Raw genomic sequence first — 22,611 nt, 5'->3', positions numbered from 1 at the left:
ACGTTATCAAGGTAAAAACGATAGTTTAAAGCTAAAAATAGATTTCATAGTGTTTAAAGCTCTCCGTGCGTATGTACATACGGTATTACGAAAGGAGGGGAATATCCATCAAAAGTATGTGTTATCTAAATTCTTAGTCTCTCTTGTAGTGAATCTAATGGATAAATAATGTAGTGACAGATTAATGAGCGTGTATCTTATTAAACATTGGCATAATACGTTGTCAATCTAAAACTTCATTTGTAGGCACTTTACTTTATAAGAGGCAAACCACTGATGTATGAAGGGATTTCAGTAATTTTCTCTTTGGTAGCTATAGGCTAAAAAAAAACAACTTTAGACTATCCACATTCCTAGTGCCACACTAAATTTACGGAATATAATTTACACATTTTTCTGTACTATTGCCCTGTGGACTTCAACAATAATGGTATCAAATAAAGCCCCTCTAATCAATAGTGTGAAGATAACACATTTGAAGTATTATTGGGTGATACTATAGAGGTTGTTTAGCTGACATTTGCCATTTCCCAGTAAAACTATCATTTATTATTCATGCACCAAGAGGTAAAATACCACAACCATTGGTGTTTAATTGATTCTCATCTAACTGAAAGAATATTTGAGCTCATTCAAAAATATAGTTGCTTTTGCGGTGCCCTTGCTAACTTTAACACAATTTGGTCCAATCATATCTTTTGGGTCAAAAGTAGCCTTGCCCTTGGGTCAGTTTATTGTAAAACTATTTTCTCAATTAAAACAAAGGTTAGAGCATATATTGGGTATTATTGCATATTCAATCACTCCCAAGTTCATTCGAATCATGATTGACTTTGCGTAGAGTCTTTTCTGAAATACCTTTATTGGCGTCGGCGCCGAAGCTGGACGCCCTTTATGGAATGAAATCAGATTTTGTGAAAGTGCAATTGCATTTTCTCGGGCCGTTTCGTCGGTCATAAAAGCCGATCATTCCGATTGGAATGATGGTACTTGATTATCAAAAATGAAATGCCGCGATATGTACAATGAATAGCGAACTGGAGAATTTCGCAATGCTAACATATTCAAATGAAATAATCTTATCCATCAATTAATCGCGCTCTTTGGGGTTTTTTTTATTTAATCATGTGGGTTATTATGTATCTGTTTATATTGCTGTACTTTTAAATAGAATGATGACCTTAACATCGTGAAAGTCCGAAAAGCTATAGTATTATCATTTTCAAATTGTCTTTTCTGTAGGTTTTTTCCGGTTCTCTTTTTTACGCTCCTGATTGCGCTTATGACATTTTTATCGTGAATATTTAAATAGACTTAGTTCATAACTTTAAATGTCGCTTATATTTTGACGTTGTGCGACAGTTAACAGGTCTAGAAGTAGTATACTATAAAACCTATTTGCTGTTCGAGTCTATTTGGCTAAAATTGATCCTGATTTCCCGGATTTATATGTTTTATTTTTTTTTGAAGGCAATCGATTTTAAGGTAGTTTGCGTGGAATATTGATAGGAATATAAACACACTCGTTGGTCAGACTAGGTTATTTTGAAGTAATTCATTAAAATAGCAGATTTGCCTCCCAATAAATCAATGGACAGACATTGTTCATTTTGGCTACTATTTTGTATGTTCCAAAGAAAATACCACATGAACATGAAATTCTATCAAATAACCAATATTAATGATAATATCCCAAAATACACCCCCAAATAGTGTAAAATAAACCTAAACCATATAGGGGTTTATTTTGGATATTATAGACCTGTATATTTTGGATATTATCGTCAATATTGATAGAATTTCAAGTTCCTGTGACCGCCTATATATGACTGAAATACTGTTGGGAAAAGGCGTAAAATGAAACAAACAAACAAACAAACAAAAAGTTCCTGTGAGAAAAAACATTTAATATTCTAGTCTCTAGCATGCCTACCAAAGTTCATGATGAACAAAGTCTTTCGTCTTCCTATTCATTAAAAGTTTATCAGAATATCTGGTTATCAGATGTCTATTAGTTTATCTTCACTTGCTGCATTTTTTGCTTGAACTCCCTTTGATGCTTTGCATCAATGCTTTTCTTGTTTTTTTCAATGTAATGCTTTAACATCACATGTTTGGTATGTTTCATTGTCTTATTAGCCAGATATCAGTTGATCAAGATTGTTCTACCTGAAGACTTTAAGTTTTTTAATCATATACACAATAAAGTAATGGTCGCAAAATAACATTCACTAAGTCTTTGTCGCTAAATAAACGTTATAAAGTATTGGTCGTCATTTAGCCTTGTTTGATACTCTACTACTTTAGAAGTTATCGTAGATACAAAGTAATGACGATTGTTTATTTTATATGAGGTTTTGTTCCACTTTGTATTAGATTCTATCTATGATAATTTAAAAAAAAATTTCATCGAATTTGTTAAAATGAAATTTGTTTATTTCATTTAGAGTTCATTAAGTGGCACCCGCTCAACTTTAATAACAATAATCGATTTAATCGAATGCTTTGACCTTAATTTTAATTTCTATGCGAGACCAATAAAATAAAAATTATGACTATACAACTTAACAAATCTAATGAGCGTTTTCCTGTTAAACTAATTTAATTGAAGACACTCTAAGCACTTTTTTGTTATTGAATACTTATGTGGATATTTAAAGATATTGTACATGTATGTTGTAATTAAGGATGAAACAATGTGTGTGTTTCGGTTTGTTTACCCTCGCCACCGGAAATAGACCATAATGACGAGCATGAAAAGTGAAGGGTTCGTCCGGGATAAGGATGTAACAACTCTGAAGTGAAACTTTATACATGTATATAATTATTTCCTTAAACAATTTCCAAACATCCAAGGATATGTCAAATATGTACTGCAAAACGTTCATACGCATTATAAGTATTCACTAAAATATATGCATTCACTTTGTTTTGAAAATTGGCTAAGACATTATGGAAAAAGAAATTTTAATAACCTGCCTTTATTTACATGAAATGTAAATTTGGTAATATCTCTACAAATAATGCTTTTTGGAATTTACAATTTTCATAAATCTTCATTAGAGCGTCACATTTATGATAAAAACAATTAAAATCAGTTAAACAGTTATCGTAAGAACAAAAGATAATGATAATAATTATTGTTCATGCTTTATTGTCCCTGCCTTTTCGAAGAAAAAAGAGGATATAGAAATAGGCTTCGTCCGTCTGTCTGTCCGTCCAGGCTATTTATGAGAAGTAGGAGGCCATCTAACTGTAAACAGAAGAAAAGAGAAAAATAGAGTTCATTCCATATGAATAGAATATGGGGCCATGGCCCTCTATTAAACAAAAGAAAATAACAAAAGAAATAGCCCCTTAGTCTATTTAAGTAGCATATCCGTGGGTCCGTCCGTCCATCCGTCACACTTTCGTGTCCGGTCCATAACTTTGTCATTTATCAAAGGAATTTGAAATAACTTGGCACAAACGTTTGTTATAATAAGACGATGTGTCATGCGCAGCAACCAGACCCCTACCTCCAGGGTCAATGTCGCACCTGCTCATTCAAGGTCAACATTGTCTTTTTGAGGGTATATGTCGTGTCCGGTCCATAACTTTCTTAATTTTGAAGGGATTTTGTAAATACTTGCCACAATTGTTCACAATAATGAGACGATGTGTCATGCGCAACAACCAGTCACCTACCTCCAAGGGCAAGGTCACACTTGGAAGTCAAAGATTTACATAGTCTGTTATAGGGTATATTTTGTGTCCGGTCCATAACTTTTTCATAGATCAAAGGAATTTGAAAATACATATCACAAATAGTCACTATAATAAGACAATGTGTCATGCGCAACACCTGCATTCCTACCTCCAAGGTCAATGTCACACTTAGAGGTCAAAGGTTAACAGAGTGTGTTATATGGTATATTTTGTGTCCCGTCCATAACTTCTTCGTAGATCAAGGGATTTTGAAAATACATATCACAAATAGCATGAATAGTCACAACGATAAGATGATATGTCATGCGCAAAACATAGGTCCCTACCTCCAAGGTCACACTTAGAGGTCAAAGATTAACATATTCTGTTATAAGGTATATTTTGTGTCCGATCTATAACTTCTTATAGTTCAAGGGATTTTGAAAATACTTGGCACAAATAGTTACAATAATAATATGATATGCCATGCACAACACCAGCACCAATACCTCTAAGGTCAAGGTCACACTTAGAGGTCAAAGCTTAACATGATAGATTTTTAAATGTGTAGATCAAGCATTGATCATCATTTTGGACTAAAGGTCTTGAGATCCATACGATCGTATCTCAATCTTTTTAAACAGCACAATTTTATGCTTTGTATGCGGGGACGTTGGTACATCTGTTACAAATTCTTGTCATTATTTATGTCACCCTCGATTATAGTTTTACCAAAATTCAACAAATAGGGAATAATTGTTATCCCAGACTTCAATAAATTAGATTCAATTTAGTTCTGAATTTCTGTTACTAGATATACATTTAAATTCATCACATAAAATGGTTATTGAATCACTTATATCTTTAAAATACAGTTGTTGTTATTCTTTTTAAAATGAGTTAGATTAAAATCGTCTTAATATGAATAATTTGACAGAAACACAATCTGACAACAATTTTAAAATATCGATATAACTTACATAAATTGTATATATATTATGATTGCGATTCGACATAACTACATGTATAATAATGTGTTTAAAGCAATTGTAACTTGTACATTACAGATGTGGCTATAATACAGATGTAATAAATCAAGAAGTAAACAAAATGGCAACCGGAGGTCAACCACAGACGCCAGACAACCGTATATTTTTGTTTCGGTTACAAATACTAGTCATTGATGGTGGCCTCCTGGTATTGAGAAATATACTGGACCAGTCCCTGACATCTCAATGCATAACGTTCAGTGCGTGCTTGAATCAAGAAAAGTCAACAATAACACGTTTGAAAAGCCGCGGCGTTATAACCCAGGTCCAATATGACGTGTTGTTTCCAGCGGGAGGTAAAGTCCCAACTTCGTCAGATTTAGACATCACGCTTATTATTTGTCTTCTTAGAAATCTGAAATGTTTTGGATTAAATAAAAAGTTTGACTGGAGGACAGCACCAGCACAAACCGATGTATCAATAGAGGCAGACATATGGCGGTTAAAGGATTTCCGAAATAAAGTAAGTACATTCGAAATGCATTTTTTTAAATTCCTGCCTTGGCAATAAAGAAGAATAAAATAAATGAATAAAGTGGCAATATAAATATCTACGTATATTTAAAGAAATGAAATTCTGCAGAAGTTTAACTTAAAAATAATTTAATCAATCATAATATTTAAAACACATATAATAGTACAACTTTAAATATTGCCTAGTTAAGAACTTATTCGATGCATATCTTTACAGCTACGAAGTCATGCTGAAAAGGTTATAACATGAACATCTTAAACATGGATATTTTATTTACTTTTTATTTATGTCATGAAATAATCCTTCACGGTATCACGATATCAAGAATCAATCTGAGATAATACTGCCATCAAGAAAACAATCCGAGATAATACAGCCTTCAAGAAACAATCAAAGGTAATACAGCTGTCAAGAATCAATCTGAGATAATACTGCCGTCATGAAACAATCCGAGTTAATACAGCCTTCAAGAAACAATCAAAGGTAATACAGCCGTCATGAAACAATCCGAGTTAATACAGCCTTCAAGAAACAATCAAAGGTAATACAGCCGTCAAGAAACAATCCGAGATAATTCTGCCGTCATGTTACAATCCGAGATAATACTGACTGCAGTCATGAAACAATCTGAGATAATACTGCCGCCATGTTACAATCCGAGATAATACTGACTGCAGTCATGAAACAATCCGAGATAATACTGCAGTCATGAAACAATCCGAGATAATAATGCCTGCGTTCATGAAACAATCCGAGTTAATACTGTCTGCCATCATTAACCATTCCGAGATAATAATGCCTGAAGTCTTGAAACAATCCGAGATAATACTGCCTGCCGGCATGAACCAATCCGAAATAATAATGCCTGCAGTCATGAACCAATCCGAGATAATACTTCCTGCAGTCATGAAACAATCCGAGATAATACTGCCTGCAGTCATGAAACAATCCGAGATTTTACTGCCTGCAGTCATGAATCAATCCGAGATAATACTGCCGCCATGAAACAATCCGAGATAATACTGCCTGTCGTCATGAACCAATCGGAGATAATACTGCCTGCAGTCATGAAACAATCCGGGATAATACCACAGTCAATAAACAATCCAAGATTAAAATGCCTGTCGTCAAGAAACAATCCGAGATAATACGACCGTCATGAACTAGTCCGAGATAATACTGCCTGCAGTCATAAAAAAAAATCCGAGATAATACTGCCGCCATGAAAAAATCCGAGACAATACTGCAGTCAAGAAACAATCCAAGATAATACTGCCTGCGGTCATGAAACAATCCGAGATAATACTGCAGTCAAGAAACAATCCGAGATATATTGCCTGCAGTCATGAACAATCCGAGATAATACTGCCTGCACTCATTAAATAATCCGAGATAATACTGCCTGCAGTCATGAAACAACCCGAGATCAGGGATAAAACTGCAGTCAAGAAACAATCCGAGATCAAATAAACGGATATAATAGTGCCGTAATTAAACAATCCGACATAAGTCTGTTGTCGTGAAACAATCAGAGATAATACTGCATTCATAAAACCAATAGAGATAATTTTGCCGTCATGAAACAATCAAAGATAATATTGCCGGCAAGAAACAATCAGAGATAATACTGCAGTAATAATACAAATAGAGATTATACTGATGTCATGAAACAATCAGAGATAATCTTGCATGCAGTAATGAACCAACTCGAGATTATACTGCCTGCAGTCTTGAAATAATCCGAGATAATACTGCCTGCAGTCATAAAACAATCAGAGATAATATTGTCGACAAGAAACAATCGGAAATAATCTTACCTGCAGTCATAAAACAATCCGAGATAATATTGCCGTCATGAAATAATCCGAGATATAAATACCGTCATGAATTGATCCGTGATAATACTGCCATCATGAAATCATTCGAAATATTACTGCCTTAATGAAACAATCCGAGATAAAACTTCCGTCGAGAAAACAATCAGAGCTAATACTACAGTCATGAAACAATCCGAAATATTACTGCCTTCATGAAACAATCCGAGATAAAACTTCCGTCGAGAAAACAATCAGAGCTAATACTACAGTCATGAAATCATTCGAAATATTACTGCCTTAATGAAACAATCCGAGATAAAACTGCTGTCATGAAATATTCGCAGATATTACTGCCTTCATGAATCAATCAGAGACAATACTACCGTCATTAAACAATTGTTGATAATACCTCGTCAATGAAACAGTCTGAGATAATAATGCCATCATGTAAAAATCCAAAATATTACTGCAGTCATGAAACAGTTTGCGATAAAACTGCTGACATCAAAAAGTCTGTGATAATACTGCCGTAAAGAAACAATCCGTGAAAATTCTGCAGTCAAAAATTAATAAGAGATATTCCTGTCACCATTTAACAATCTGAGCGTATTTTGTCGCTATGTAATACCCTGAATTATAACTGACGTCATGAAACAATCCGAATTATTACTGCGGTCATGAAACAACCCGATATAATACTTACCATATGAAACCATCCGGGATAATACTGCTGTCTTAAAACAATCCTAGATAATTCAGCCGGCAAGGAAACAATCTGACCTGAAACTGAAATCATGGAAACATTCCAAGATAATACTGCCTCCATGAAATACCCCAAGATAATACTTCCCTCATGAAACAATCAGAGATAATACTTACATCATGAAACAATCCGAGATAATACTGCATCATAAAACAATTCGAGATAATACTGCCGTCATGAAACAATCTGGGATAATACTGCTGTCATTAAACAATCCGAAATATTATTGTCATCATAAAACAATCTGAGATATTACAACGACATGAAACAATCCAAAATAATACTGCCATAAAGAAACAATCTGAGATAAAATTGCATTGAATTTCATGAAATGATTCGAGATAATACTGCAGTTATGAAATAATCTGAGATAATACTGCATTCATGAAATAATCCGAGATATTACTGTTGTAATGTAATTATCTGAGATTTTATACCGTCATGAAATAAATCGGGATATAACTACAGTCATGAAATAATTCGAGATATTACTGCCATCATGAAACATTTCCAGATATTACTGCATTCATGAAATAATCCGAGATAATGCTGTCGTTATGAAATAAATCGGGATATAAGGGTGGGTTGCTTTTGTTACATTTGATTCGGTGATTTGAGCTCGTATTTAAAGTGAATCATAATTTAGTTTTTATTTCAGATAAGTCACATATCAACAACGACTGCAATACAACAAACTGATTTTACAGCTTGGTGGAATGAGATTGAACTGGTGAGCACATTTCGCTTTCAGCGTATTATTATTATTATTATCTTTGTAACCTTTAAATCCATTTTTAAATGTAGAAAAAGTAAATTAAAACGGTAAGGCATATGTTCCTAAAAAAGTAAACATTAAATGGGTTATTAAATTCAAATTTAATGAAACGTATAAATGTTTGACGCAAAATGTTCGTCGAAACAAGCAAATCATTTCAAACGAGCCGATTCCCCCATAGAGACATTTGAGCGCACAATTTGATCTGTAAGAATTTCAAATTTTATTATTTTAGACTTGACGTCCTCAGTAGATTTCCTTTAATTGTAAAATAATTTTTTGTAAAATTTTGGAAATCTCCAAACACGATGTGAATGATTTTGACTTATCTCTGCGAACGCTTGGTGTATTTAGACTTTAAAAAAACCTTTACGCTTTAATTGTCAGTACTTTAAAAGCTTTATGATTTTCAGGTGTCGACTATCTTAAGTGTTTCACGATTTTCAGTTGTCAAGTACTTTCAGTATTTCTCGATATTCAGGTGTCAAGTCCTTTCAGAGTTTCTTGATTATCAGTTGTCGAGTACTGTCAATGTTTCACGATTTTTAGTTGTCAAGTACTTTCAGTGTTTCCCTATTTTCAGTTATCAAGTTCTTTAGTGTTTCATGATTTTCAGTTGTCAAATACATTCAGTGTGATACGATTTTCATTTGTCAAGTTCTTTCAGTATTTCTCGATTTTCAGTTGTCAAGTACTTTAAGTGTTTCACAATTTTCAGTTGTCTAGTATTTTCAGTGTAATACGATTTTCTGATTTCCTTTCAGTGCTTTACAATTTACAAGTATCAGTTATTCCAGTCCATCACAATTTTCAAGTAGCAATTATTTCAGTGCGTTACACTTACATCCGAGCATCGCCATTTTCAATTATAAGTAATGTGAATTTTTTTCAGGGTGAAGTTTATGTGAATTTCAATGCTTTATAGTTTTCCGTCCATTCAGTGCTTCCCAATATTCAGGATTCAAGTTATTTAAAAAAATCACGATTTAAGGGTTTCGAGTATTAGAAGTGCGACACAGTTCACATGTTTTGCAATATTTTGCGTTCTTTACTATTTTCAGGTTTTAAGTACTTTCAATGCTTGCAAATGTTTTTATGCCCCCACAATGTGGGAGCATATAGCGTTGCACTTGTCCGTCCGTCCGTCCGTCAGTCAGTCCGTCCGTACGTCCCGAAATCTTGTGAACGCAACTCCTCTTAAACCGGATGGCAGATTTTGCTTAAACTTACAGGGATGAACAACCTTAATGTGTAGATGGTAGTAAAGGAAGGAATTTTTGCTGCGACCAAATTTAACAGAATTATGGCCCTTTGTTGATTTTTTCACTAGATACTATGTAGAAATTTTGTGAACGCAACTCCTCTTAAACCGGATGGCAGATTTTGCTTAAACTTACAGGGATGAACAACCTTAATGTGTCGATGGTTGTAAAGGAAGGAATTTTTGCTGCGACCAAATTTTACAGAATTATGGCCCTTTGTTGATTTTTTCACTAGATACTATGTAGAAATTTTGTGAACGCAACTCCTCTTAAACCGGATGGCAGATTTTGCTTAAACTTACAGGGATGAACAACCTTAATGTGTAGATGGCAGTAAAGGAAGGAATTTTCGCTGCGACCAAATTTTACAGAATTATGGCCCTTTCTTGATTTTTTCACTATATACTATGTAGAAATTTTGTGAACGCAACTCCTCTTAAACCGGATCTTACAGGGATGAACAACCTTAAGGTGTAGATGGTAGTAAAGGAAGGAATTTTCGCTGCGACCAAATTTTACAGAATTCTGGCCCTTTGTTGATTTTTTCACTTTATACTATGTAGAAATTTTGTGAACGCAACTCCTCTTAAACCGGATGGCAGATTTTGCTTAAACTTGCAGGGATGAACAACCTTAATGTGTAGATGGTCGTAAAGGAAGGATATTTTGCTGCGACCAAATTTAATAGAATTATGGCCCTTTGTTGATTTTTAGTTTTCAACTTGTGGCACATGTAGTCCAAAAAATATTTGACCTAGAGTCATAAGATTGACAGAACAGTGGCGTGTGGGGGCATCAGTGTCCTATGGACACATTTCTAGTTAGAAATTAGAGTGCTTCAAAATTTTCAGATTTTACAGTACATTCATGCTTAAATATTTCAGGTTTCCAGTTTCCTTGTATTTATTAGCAACACGTGTTTTCTTCAATTATTGATGTTCCATAGCAAGCAGTGATTTCCAACATTAAATGAATTGTTTTATCAACCAGTCACTTCAATGGAAACAATCGACTCCGATTACATTCATTGTTTTCCATAGCATACAGTGACTTTCCATATTTCCATAGCGACCATATAATTTGATAGCTACCATTCACTTTCTATAGAAACTATTAACTTTTAATCGAGAAATCAACCATTGACCTTCATAGTAACCACTAACTACCAAACTGTAAAGCAGCAAGTGAATCTTTTAATTACTAATGATTTTCTCAGCAATAGCAACCTGTAAACTGTTTTACATTTGCACGATTTCAGATGCAGATTAATAATATCTGTCATATGTTGCGGTTCGGACCGGAATATCCGTCCCGAGGGGACCCGCCCATTGGGCGGTAACGAGGCTTGCCGAGTTACCGCCCATGGGCGGGTTCCCGAGGGACGGATGTTCCGATCCGAACCGCAAACATATGTCAGATATTTTTTCTTGCATATTCTGCCATATTATTTCATATTTAAAATGGTTTACCTCAATGCGATATATGTTCATGAAAATTTAAGTCATTTCATCCATTACTATTTTCTTACAAAAGCGTATGAACTTACAACTTAAATAACAACGGCGAAATGACGTCATCCTTAGCACATATTTCCCTTCTAAAACGACGTCAATTTAACGCGGTTCATCCATAAAGTGCGGTAAAATGACGTTGTTGTTTGGCACGCGACTCATCTGGAACCCCCCATGCCAGATGAAATTTCCGGCATGGGTAAAACTCACGGAAACGCCAGTCTGCTATGCAAGAAATGACCTTTGTAATATCAGTAAATGATTATGACTTGATATCTGTTTTTTGATTTATAGTAAACAGTGTTAATCACAAGGGAGGAACTGTTACACGATGGGTGGAGTTCTTGTGATATATTGTTTGGAGTTCTTATGATTTATGTTTTGCTCATTAGAGAAAGTCACAAAGGTCACACTTGTATGGATAAAGTGAAAACACAACTCTAGTATTTGAATAAAAATAGGGCATTTATTAAATGCCATATAATACATAGCAAGTAAATAGGGCATTAATTAAATGCAATAAAATACATAACAAGTGAAAAACGTTTTAACAAGAACATAACTGGGTGGAAAAAACCGCCACAAACCCGACCCAGAGCGACTTACTGTGACTTGCCTAAGATGGACTGATGACAAAAAACCTAGTTTTAGGTTATATTGAACTCATGTGAAAAATGGTCATTTTTACCTTTATATGGGGAGTTTGAGTTGCTAAATTAAACTTTGATAATTGAGCTGCCCTTGCATATTGTATTTTGTTTCAGAAGAACCTTTTAGTCCATTTTTAATCGCCTTTTAAAATAAAAATGTGGTAGTTTTGAGTAAAATTTCCAAATTACTTGCTCATTCGTACATATTGACCTTTTCATTTGTGACCTTCTTCGTTACTATACAATGTACTTAAAATGCCTAATTATAATGCAGAGTTGCAAACATAAAGCCCATGCTAAAAATAACCGATTTTTTAAAAATGTCACGGAGTTCTTGTGATAACTCAAAATATGTCCTGGAGTTCTTATGATTACTTTTGTTACTGCCAGTGTGTTTCTTGTGCTTCATTACGGCATATTTAAGCGTATTTTATGATTTAATATGTGTTTAAATTATCATGAAACTGGTTATATAATGTTAGTTTTGAGCGTGTTTTACTTCAAAAGATATGTTTCTAATTAAATTTGTGCGAATTCATATACATTATAAAACCGAACTAATTCACTAATTGTTTTTGTGTATACTGTTCGTAAAATATAGTTTTAATGTCATAAGTTTTTTTTGAAATGTTTACGCTGAATTTACAGCAACTACTGAGAAATATATAAGTAGCATAACAGACATGCATATCGTTTTTATGATGACAACGTTAAGTATATATGCGGTATATAGATTGGTGTGTTAAAAATTTTGTCAAGTAAATTTTTCGGTTATTGTCATTTTTTCGGAATTCGGCAGTCAGAAAACCCCAAATCTGTAAAGCATATATTGAACATGATACTGCTTTGGTGTACATTCTACAAAGGATAAACAAGTGATAGGCTATCTTCAGCAAAACCTGAATCAGCGGTAACCTGTATTGAGCAGTAACATGGCTTAAACCCCCAAGCAAAAATTGTTAAGAACTTACACTTTTTTCTCAACGACATGTTTTAAGCAACTGCCTTTCTAAGGCTGACAATATACAGTTGGGCTTCACTCAAGAAGCGGCTAAGTAATTTGTTTCATTTTATAATATAAACAACAAGTATATAATCGGGATACCCTTCACACCCATGCACCAAAAATGTATGATCTTATTATACATAAAAAATCAACCGATCACTACCGATCTCTTCAACAGATTTCCACGGTTCGAGCAATATAGTTTTGGTATCAATTACAGCAAAAGTTGTTGCAGAGTTTCCACAACAATGATTATATGCCCGAAGGACTCCAAATTTAATAAGAAAATTGTATGCAATAATTTTCTGCAATATACCTTTTTAAGACGCGGTCCGTCGCTATGAAAAAAATGACAGGAAGTAGTATTTTATCGCGCATGCGCAATTTGCGTATGGCACTAAAGCCATGCCCTGCATAGAAATGAAGTAGAAATTCATAGACAATTCCGAATTTGTTTAAGATAAAAATAGAAAATCATATAAAATAGCTTTTAACAGAAACACAAACGATGGCCAATAAAGGCATGGAAAAGACGATTGTTTAAGAATTCCCCCTCACGGTCACTGACCTGACATTGAGATTATTGTTGTAAAAAAATATGTGGAAATATATATGTTAGCAAATAAATAAGTCAAATTAATTGTTGTTGAAGACATCCATATTAAAAAAAAAATTATTACATATAATATATAACATTTTTATATAAATTTTATTAACATTTTAAATCGAGGTTAAATATCATTCTGAAAAAAGTCGAAACACGTGATAAAATGCATTTTTAGCTCGACTTTTTTTTTGAAAAGTATTGTTATAGTCAGGTCGGCGTTGCCGTTGCCGTTGCCATTGCCGTTGCCGTTGCCGTCCGCAAACTTGTACCTGGATCATAACTTTTTTATTTCTTGGTGTATTGTCTTCATACCTGGCCACAACAACCTTTGGGAAAAGACCTTTCAGTAGACCACACTAACCTTGACCTTCATCCATAAATGACCTTGACCTTCAAGGTTAAATGTCCAATTTTTGCTTGTTCATGCTGTTATTGGCTGTAACTTTGTTATTTTTGAATGGATTGTCTTCAAACTTGAACATAATAATCTTCAAGGATATCCCTAAAAAATAACCAGTCAGACCTTGACCTTCACTCATAAATGACCTTGACGTTGAAGGTCAAATTATTGAAATTTTCATTTTTTTGGCTATTATTGGCTGTAACTTTGTTATTTTTGAATGGATTGTCTTTAAACTTGGACATAATAATCTTCAAAGATAACTGTTAAAAATATACCGAAAGACCTTGACCTTCATTCATTAAATGACATTGTCTTTGAATGTCAAATTATTGAAATTTTCATTGTTTTCGCGGTAACTGACTGTAACTCTGCTATTATTGAAGGGATAAACTTCATATTATAACAGAACATTCTTAAGGACCAGACCTTGTTGTTTATCAAACCCAAATTTGCTTGGGCTCTTTAATGACCTTGACCTTGAAGGTTATATTACTGAATTTTCTCAGATGTGTGCATTTATTGGTGTGTGTGTATATATATATCCTGTATAGTATATGTATTATATATATATAAATGTGTGTGTATATATATATATATATTTTTTTAGAAATATTTTTCTATTTTTAGAAATTGCGTCTTTTCTATTTTTAGAAATTGCGTCATTTTTTCTATTTTTAGAAATTGCGTCATTTTTTTTTATAGAAATTGCGTCATTTTTTCTATTTTTAGAAATTGCGTCATTTTTTTATATTTTTAGAAATTGCATCATTGTTGCTATTTTTAGCTCACCTGTCACAAAGTGACAGGGTGAGCTTTTGTGATCGCTTTTCGTCCGGCCGTCCGTCCGTCCGTCGTCCGTCCGTCCGTAAACTTTTGCTTTAAATGACATCTCCTCATAAACCACTGAGCCAATTTCATCCAAACTTCACAGGAATGTTACTTTGGTGGTCACCTTTAAAAATTGTTCAAAGAATTTAATTCCATGCAGAACTCTGGTTGCCATGGCAACCGAAAGAAAAATCTTTAAATATCTTCTTTTAAACAACCCTAAGGGCTAGAGCTTAGATATTTGGCATGAAACATCTTCTAGTGAGTGTCTACCAAGTTTGTTAAAATAAAAGCCCTGGGGTCAAAATTGGCCCCGCCCCAGGGGGTCATTGATTTTCCCTATATGCATATAGTAAAAACTTAAAAAATCTTCTTTGAAAGAACCCAAAGAGCTACAGCTAAGATATTTGGCATGAAACATCTTCTAGTAAGTGTCTACCAAGTTTGTTCAAATAAAAGCCCTAGGGTCAAAATTGGCCCCGCCCCGGGGGGTCATTGATTTTCCCTATATGCATATAGTAAAAACTTAAAATATCTTCTTTTAAAGAACCGTAAGAGCTAGAGCTTAGATATTTGGCATGAAACATCTTCTAGTGAATGTCTACCAAGTTTGTTCAAATAAAAGCCCTGCGGTCAAAATTGGCCCCGCCCCAGGGGGTCATTGATTTTCCCTATATGCATATAGTAAAAACTTAAAAATCTTCTGTTAAAGAACTCAAAGAGCTAGAGCTAAGATATTTAGCATGAAACATGTTCTAATGGGTGTCTACCAAGTATGTTCAAATAAAAGCCCTGGGGTCAAAACTGGCCCCGCCCGGAGGGGGGGGGAATTGATTTTTCCTTATAAGTGTATAGCAAAAACTTAAAAATCTTCTTTGAAAAAAACCCAAATAGCTAGAGTTTAGATATTAAGCATGAAACATCTTTAAGTAAATATCTACAAAGTTTGTTCAAATAAAAAGCCCTGGGGTCAAAACTGGCCCTGGCCCAGGGGTGTCATTGTTTTTTACTATATGTGTATAGTAAAAACTTTAAAAATCTTCTTTTAAAAAACCCAATGAGCTAGAACTTAGATGTTTAGCATGGAACATCTTCTTATGGGTGTCTACCAAGTCTGTTTAAATAAACAAATATAAACCCTTGGGTAAAAATTGGCCCGGGGGTGGGGGGGTGGCTATATACAGGTGAGCGACCTCAGGGCCATCATGGCCCTCTTGTTAGAAATTATTGCTATTTTTAGAAATTGCGTCATTTTCTATTTTTAGAAATTGCGTCATTTTTTTATTTTTAGAAATCGCGTCATTTTTGCTATTTTTAGAAATTATTGCTATTTTTAGAAATTGCATCATTGTTTTTATTTGAGAAATTGTGTCTTTTTTTTTAGAAATTGCGTCATTTTTGATATTTTTAGAAATTATTGCTATTTTTAGAAATTGCATCATTGTTGCTATTTTAAGAAATTATTGCTATTTTTAGAAATTGCGTCATTTTCTATTTTTAGAAATTGCGTCATTTTTTTTATTTTTAGAAATCGCGTCATTTTTGCTATTTTTAGAAATTATTGCTATTTTTAGAAATTGCATCATTGTTTTTATTTGAGAAATTGTGTCTTTTTTTTTAGAAATTGCGTCATTTTTGATATTCTTAGAAATTATTGCTATTTTTAGAAATTGCATCATTGTTGCTATTTTTAGAAATTATTGCTATTTTTAGAAATTGCGTCATTTTCTATTTTTAGAAATTGCGTCATTTTTTTCTATTTTTTTTAGAAATTTCGTCATTTTTTCTATTTTTAGAAATCGCGTCATTTTTGCTATTTTTAGAAATCATTGCTATTTTTAGAAATTGCATCATTGTTTCTATTTTTAGAAATTGCGTCATTTTTTTAGAAATTGCGTCATTGTTGCTATTTTTAAAATTTAATGCTATTTTTAGAAATTGCGTGATTTGTTCTATTTTTAATAATTGCGTCATTTTTTCTTTTATAGAAATTGCGTCATTGTTGCTTTTTTTTTAGAAATTGTGTCATTTTTTCTATTTTTAGAAATTGTGTCATTTTTTCTATTTTTAGAAATTGCGTCATTTTTTCTATTTTTAGAAATTATTGCTATTTTTAGAAATTGCGTCATTGTTTTTATTTTTAGAAATTGCGTCATTTTTTTTAGAAATTACTTAATTTTTTCTATTTTTAGAAATTGTTGCTATTTTTAGAAATTGCATCATTGTTTCTATTTTTAGAAATTGCGTCATTTTTTTTAGAAATTGCGTCATTGTTGCTATTTTTAAAATTTATTGCTATTTTTAGAAATTGCGTCATTTGTTCTATTTTTAATAATTGCGTCATTTTTTCTTTTATAGAAATTGCGTCATTGTTGCTTTTTTTTTTAGAAATTGTGTCATTTTTTCTATTTTTAGAAATTGCGTCATTTTCTCTATTTTTAGAAATTATTGCTATTTTTAGAAATTGCGTCATTGTTGCTATTTTTAGAAATTGCATCATTGTTTCTATTTTTAGAAATTGCATCATTGTTGCTATTTTTAGAAATTGCATCATTGTTTCTATTTTAAGAAATTGCGTCATTGTTGCTATTTTTAGAAATTGCGTCATTGTTGCTATTTTTAGAAATTGTTGCTATTTTTAGAAATTACATCATTGTTTCTATTTTTAGAAATTGCATCATTGTTGCTATTTTTAGGTATTGCATCATTGTTTCTATTTTTAGAATTGCGTCATTGTTGCTATTTTTAGAAATTGCGTCATTGTTGCTATTTTTAGAAATTGCATCATTGTTTCTATTTTTAAAAATTGCATCATTTTTTTTTGGAAATTGCGTCATTGTTGCTATTTTTAGAAATTGCGTCATTGTTGCTATTTTTAGAAATTGCGTCTTTTTTTTTTTTAGAAATAAAGTCATTTTTGATATTTTTAGAAATTATTGCTATTTTTAGAAATTGCATCAGTGTTTCTATTTTTAGAAATTGCGTCATTTTTTTTTAGAAATTGCGTCATTGTTGCTATTTTTAGAATTTATTGCTATTTTAAATAATTGCGTCATTTTTTCTTTTTTAGATTGCGTCATTGTTGCTTTTTTTTTTTTTTTTAGAAATTGTGTCATTTTTTCTATTTTAAGAAATTGCGTCATTTTTTCTATTTTTAGAAATTATTGCTATTTTTAGAAATTGCGTCATTGTTTTTATTTTTAGAAATTGCGTCATTTTTTCTATTTTTAGAAATTACTTAATTTGTTCTATTTTTAGAAATTGTTGCTATTTTTAGAAATTGCATCATTGTTCCTATTTTTAGAAATTGCATCATTGTTTCTATTTTTAGAAATTGCATCATTGTTGCTATTTTTAGAAATTGCATCATTGTTTCTATTTTAAGAAATTGCGTCATTGTTGCTATTTTTTAGAAATTGCGTCATTGTTGCTATTTTTATTGCGTCATTGTTTCTATTTTTAGAAATTGCGTCATTGTTTCTATTTTTAGAAATTGAGTCATTTTTTCTATTTTTAGAAATTGTTGCTATTTTTAGAAATTACATGATTGTTTCTATTTTTAGAAATTGCGTCATTGTTTCTATTTTTAGAAATTGCGTCATTTTTTCTATTTTTCGAAATTGTTGCTATTTCGAGAAATTGCATCATTGTTTCAATTTTTAGAAATTGCATCATTGTTGTTATTTTTAGAAATTGCATCATTGTTGTTATTTTTAGAAATTGCGTCATTGTTGCTATTTTTAGAAATTGCGACATTGTTGCAATTTTTGGAAATTGTGTCATTTTTTCTATTTTTTAGAAATTGCGGCATTTTTTTATTTTTTAGAAATTGCGTCATTTTTTCTATTTTTGAAAATTTCATCATTGTTGCTATTTTTAGAAATTGCGTCATTTTTTCTATTTCTAGAAATTGCGTTATTATTCCTATTTTTAGAAATTGTGTTATTTTTGCTATTTTAGAAATTGCGTCATTGTTGCTATTTTAAGAAACTGCGTACTGTTGCTATTTTTAGAAATATGCTTAATGTTTCTATTCATATATATATACAAAATATATAAACAAAACTAATGTGACAAGACAGACCAACTAAATTTATAAAAATGAAACGTTAATATATGTTCAAACCTTTGAATGTTTGCGTTTAGAAAAAAGTAAAAAGTCGAGCGTTGCCCCCGCCCGGCGGTGGCTCTTGTTAGTTTTCAGTTTAGCTAATTTTATCCTTGATCCAACTTGACTGAGATGCCAAACATAATTTTTTTAAGTCACATAATATATTTAAATATTTTTTCAAACTCTTGTGAAGTTAAGATGGGTGGTGGAATAACACACATTTTGTCCGGTTCCTTGTAACACATGGAAATGCACGTCACGTACACTATTTGTCACTTCACAAAATCAATAAACATTGATGAGATTGGTATAAATAAAAATTACTTAAATTACGATTAATCATTTTCATAATTTTATGTCATGGTACAAAAACGACACGGTTGAATGATTTTGTTAAGTAGCTGGCAAATAACAACCGGTCACGTGTCAATCTGTTTGACACTACCGCCTTGCCAATCAACTTTCAAAAGAATACTAATTGTGTAATATTATGTAATACATGGGTGATAAAATGTGATCTTTAACACCCTGTTGTTTTAATTATTTGAATTACTGATGAAAAGGTCACCTAATGATACTTGAACAGAGGACTTTTGGTCGTTGAATTATAAGTCCTGCTTTTGTATATCTGTTATAAATATCAATTCACTTTTAAAGTACTAACCGCTTTAATTCATCCCAATATTTCTTTTTTCTGTGTGATATAACTTGAAATCACGCCTTTTAAAGACTTTAAGTGCGTTAAATGAATGCTATCGTTATTGCGCTTTTTGCCGTACGCAGAATGCGCATGCGCGAAATGCAGCATACGTTGCTATGGAAAAATCGTAATGTAAAAAGGTCCGTATGGAGATTTATGTACACCACGTGATGCTACATTGGATTTAAAAGTGAAAGGAACAAGGTCGATAAACGGCATGAACCTTTACGGTGACTAACATATCTCATTAAAGACCTACTTTTATTGTCTTATCAACTTTATACGCTTCTATGACAAAAATTGAAACTTTTTAGACATCAAAATATCCGTTGAATACCAAAAGATAACACCCACCTCATTAAATTTAGATAAAGGAAGTACATACTACTTCCTATTTTGCTGCAAACCATTTACATGTAATTTGTTTCGGCAGACCGATAGCATAATTACTAAATGTTCTCTAAAAACTGCCAAGAATAATGTATACATGAAAAAATCGAGTATTAAATTCAAAGCGTTTTTTTTATCCTGTAAGTCAATGTTCTACATCAAGTATGTTTTCAGTCATTCCAATAAAATGAAAAACAAAACAAAAAAAAACAAACACAAAAAACCTACAAAAACAGAGGAAAGAAAAATATCTCTTGAACTAAAATACACTCTTACCCAACGTTATTTTACCAAATTTTGTGCAAATGATAAGCGTACTATGGTTCATAATGATTTACACACTTATTGACTAATAAAATACGCTTAAACGTGCCTTAAATAAACACAAGAAACACACTGGAAGTAACAAAAGTTATCATAAGAAACTCCAGGACATATTTTGAGTTATCACAAGAACTCCGTGACATTTGAAAAATCGGGTATAAATTTATTAGCTTGGGCTTTATGTTTGCAACTCTGCATTATAATTAGGTAATTAGGTATGGCAACGAGGAAGATCACAAATGAAAATGTTAATACTCGTATGTACGAATGAACATGTAATTTGAAAGTTTTATACAAAACTACCAGAGTTTGTTAAGAAGGGCGATGAAAAATGAAATAAAATGTTTTTCTGAAACATACTACAATGTTTAGGCCAAACTTTATTATCAAAGTTTGATTTAGCACCTCAAACTCTCCATTTTAAGATAAAAATGATCATTTTGCACTTGAGTTCTTCAAATAATTTGTATATAGAAAAGTTTTCCACAGAAATCCGTAACATTTTCCAGGAACTCCGTGACAGTTATAATAAGAACTCCAAACAAATTATCATAAGAACTCCATCCTCCGTGTAACAGTTCCTCCCCCGTGTTAATTGTCCCTTGTCATCAAGAGCCTTTATAATAAATAGAGCCATCATGGCTCTTGTTCAGTAACGTTTGTCTTTTATGTCTAATATTTTCATAAACAGATAAATTGTTGGGTCAACATCTTCGCTAAACACTTATAAAGATCATCAAACATCGAAACTTAAATGATAAAGTTATTCATTTCCGGTTTTAGATACTTGTTCGTCGAAGCTCTCTAGCTTTGAATATTCAGCAAAACAATCGGCAAATTCAAAACCTGCCCTCTTGATCTGGAAGAAGAGAGAAGAATCCAGAAAGAAATAGAAAAGTGGAAGGACTAAAAGACGATGTTGACCGACTAAAACAAGAAATGACAGACGTGAAGAAAAACCTTGATGACGTAAAAGAAAGTGATACTGCAGTGAAGAGAGACCTTGAAGTCATAAAGGAAAATGTAACTGATGTGAAGAAAGACATTGAAGATGTAAAAGAAAAATGATAATGCAGTGAAGAGAGACCTTGAAGACATAAAGGAAAATGTAACTGATGTGACGAAGACGTTGAAGACATAAAGGAAAATGTAATGATGTGACGAGAGAAGTTGAAGACATAAAGGAAAATGTAAGATGTGACGAGAGACGTTGAAGACATAAAGGAAAATGTAACTGATGTGAAAGAGAATGTTGATGAAATCAAAAGACGGCAAGGGGCAGGTTGGTTTTTTTAAGCTTAAATATTTTATTGTTTATGAATTCTACAATAGAAAGGCTGAGAAAAGAATCTAATAGAATACTTACAAATACTATGAAACTTTTATGGATTAAAAGTGTTCATGCCAACAGCAATAATTCTATAAATCAATGAATACAAAACATGTACTTCTTTAGCGTTTTGATCCCGACGTTTCCAATTTGTGATAACAATCAACCCGTTTATTATTTCGTAAATTGCTTTGACAAACTTCATAAATCTCTGCTTGTCCGTTTGACATGGTAGATACTTCCGTTTCAAAGACGAATGCCATTGCCAGAAATATAAACAATGTAACAGTATTTAGGACAAACGAAAATTCTCTCTTTCGAAGATTATAATCGATTCCTTCCACTTTGCAAATATAAAACATTTAATATCTTGCGGTAAATATTAAATGTAAATCTACAATATTTCTAGGTTTTTAGTCACAATCAACTTCAAGAAAATCTGAAAATGTGCCGCAGTAACTTTCAATGTAACCGAAATTTCATAACATTTGTTTGTAATTTGTCAAAAGATACATGCACATCAATCAATCCCGTGGATGAAACAAGTGATAAATAATTATTTAATAATCTTAAGATCCTTTTACTGATTTTATATGGTTTTATATCATAAATATAATGCTCAAATGAAGATTTATCAATATTTGTATGTTCCAAAAATCATTATTTGTAAAGATATTACCAAATTTCTATTTCATGTTAATTTGAAATTTAGTTCCTATAAAGTCTAAGTCATTTCGTTCAATCAGATATGAATGCATATATTTTAATGATTACACATAATGAGGACAAATATTTTCAGTACATATTTTTACATATTCTTCGTTGTTTGAAAATCGTTTAAGAAGCATAATTATATACATATATAAATTTCACTTAAGTGTGGTAACAACCTTATTTATGACATACAGGATCTTTAATAATTA

The 22,611-nt window shown here is 32.2% G+C and overlaps 1 protein-coding gene across 3 annotated transcripts; it reads left to right on the top strand.

The window, feature by feature from the left end:
• On the top strand, positions 1-21,474 carry LOC132735446 (uncharacterized). 3 transcript variants are annotated; one of them, XM_060722390.1, is made up of 4 exons: positions 1-114; positions 4,755-5,199; positions 8,450-8,521; positions 21,142-21,474. In XM_060722390.1, exons 2-4 carry the CDS (start codon positions 4,798-4,800, stop codon positions 21,214-21,216), a joined length of 549 nt encoding a protein of 182 aa, XP_060578373.1. In that variant the 5' UTR covers positions 1-114; positions 4,755-4,797; the 3' UTR covers positions 21,217-21,474. The 3 variants fall into 3 exon arrangements, with proteins under 3 accessions (XP_060578373.1, XP_060578374.1, XP_060578372.1); XM_060722391.1 differs by lacking the exons at positions 1-114; positions 21,142-21,474 and adding exons at positions 2,709-2,816; positions 10,713-11,612; XM_060722389.1 differs by lacking the exon at positions 1-114 and adding an exon at positions 2,710-2,816.
• The last annotated feature ends 1,137 nt before the right edge of the window (positions 21,475-22,611 follow it).

This window comes from Ruditapes philippinarum, unplaced genomic scaffold (assembly GCF_026571515.1).
Source record: "Ruditapes philippinarum isolate M1 unplaced genomic scaffold, ASM2657151v2 ctg5969_1_1_1_1, whole genome shotgun sequence".
NCBI classification, from domain to species: domain Eukaryota; kingdom Metazoa; phylum Mollusca; class Bivalvia; order Venerida; family Veneridae; genus Ruditapes; species Ruditapes philippinarum.
The sequence above is the reverse complement of the archived record's forward strand: the minus strand, read 5'-3'. Positions and strand labels throughout refer to the sequence as shown.

Excerpts from the sequence above, each read along its gene's own strand:
- LOC132735446 (XM_060722390.1), top strand. The coding sequence starts at position 4,798 with ATGGCAACCGGAGGTCAACCACAGACGCCAGACAACCGTATATTTTTG. Across the intron at positions 5,200-8,449 it reads TAAAGGATTTCCGAAATAAA|ATAAGTCACATATCAACAAC; the intron begins GTAAGTACATTC and ends TTTTTATTTCAG. Across the intron at positions 8,522-21,141 it reads GGTGGAATGAGATTGAACTG|ATACTTGTTCGTCGAAGCTC; the intron begins GTGAGCACATTT and ends TTCCGGTTTTAG.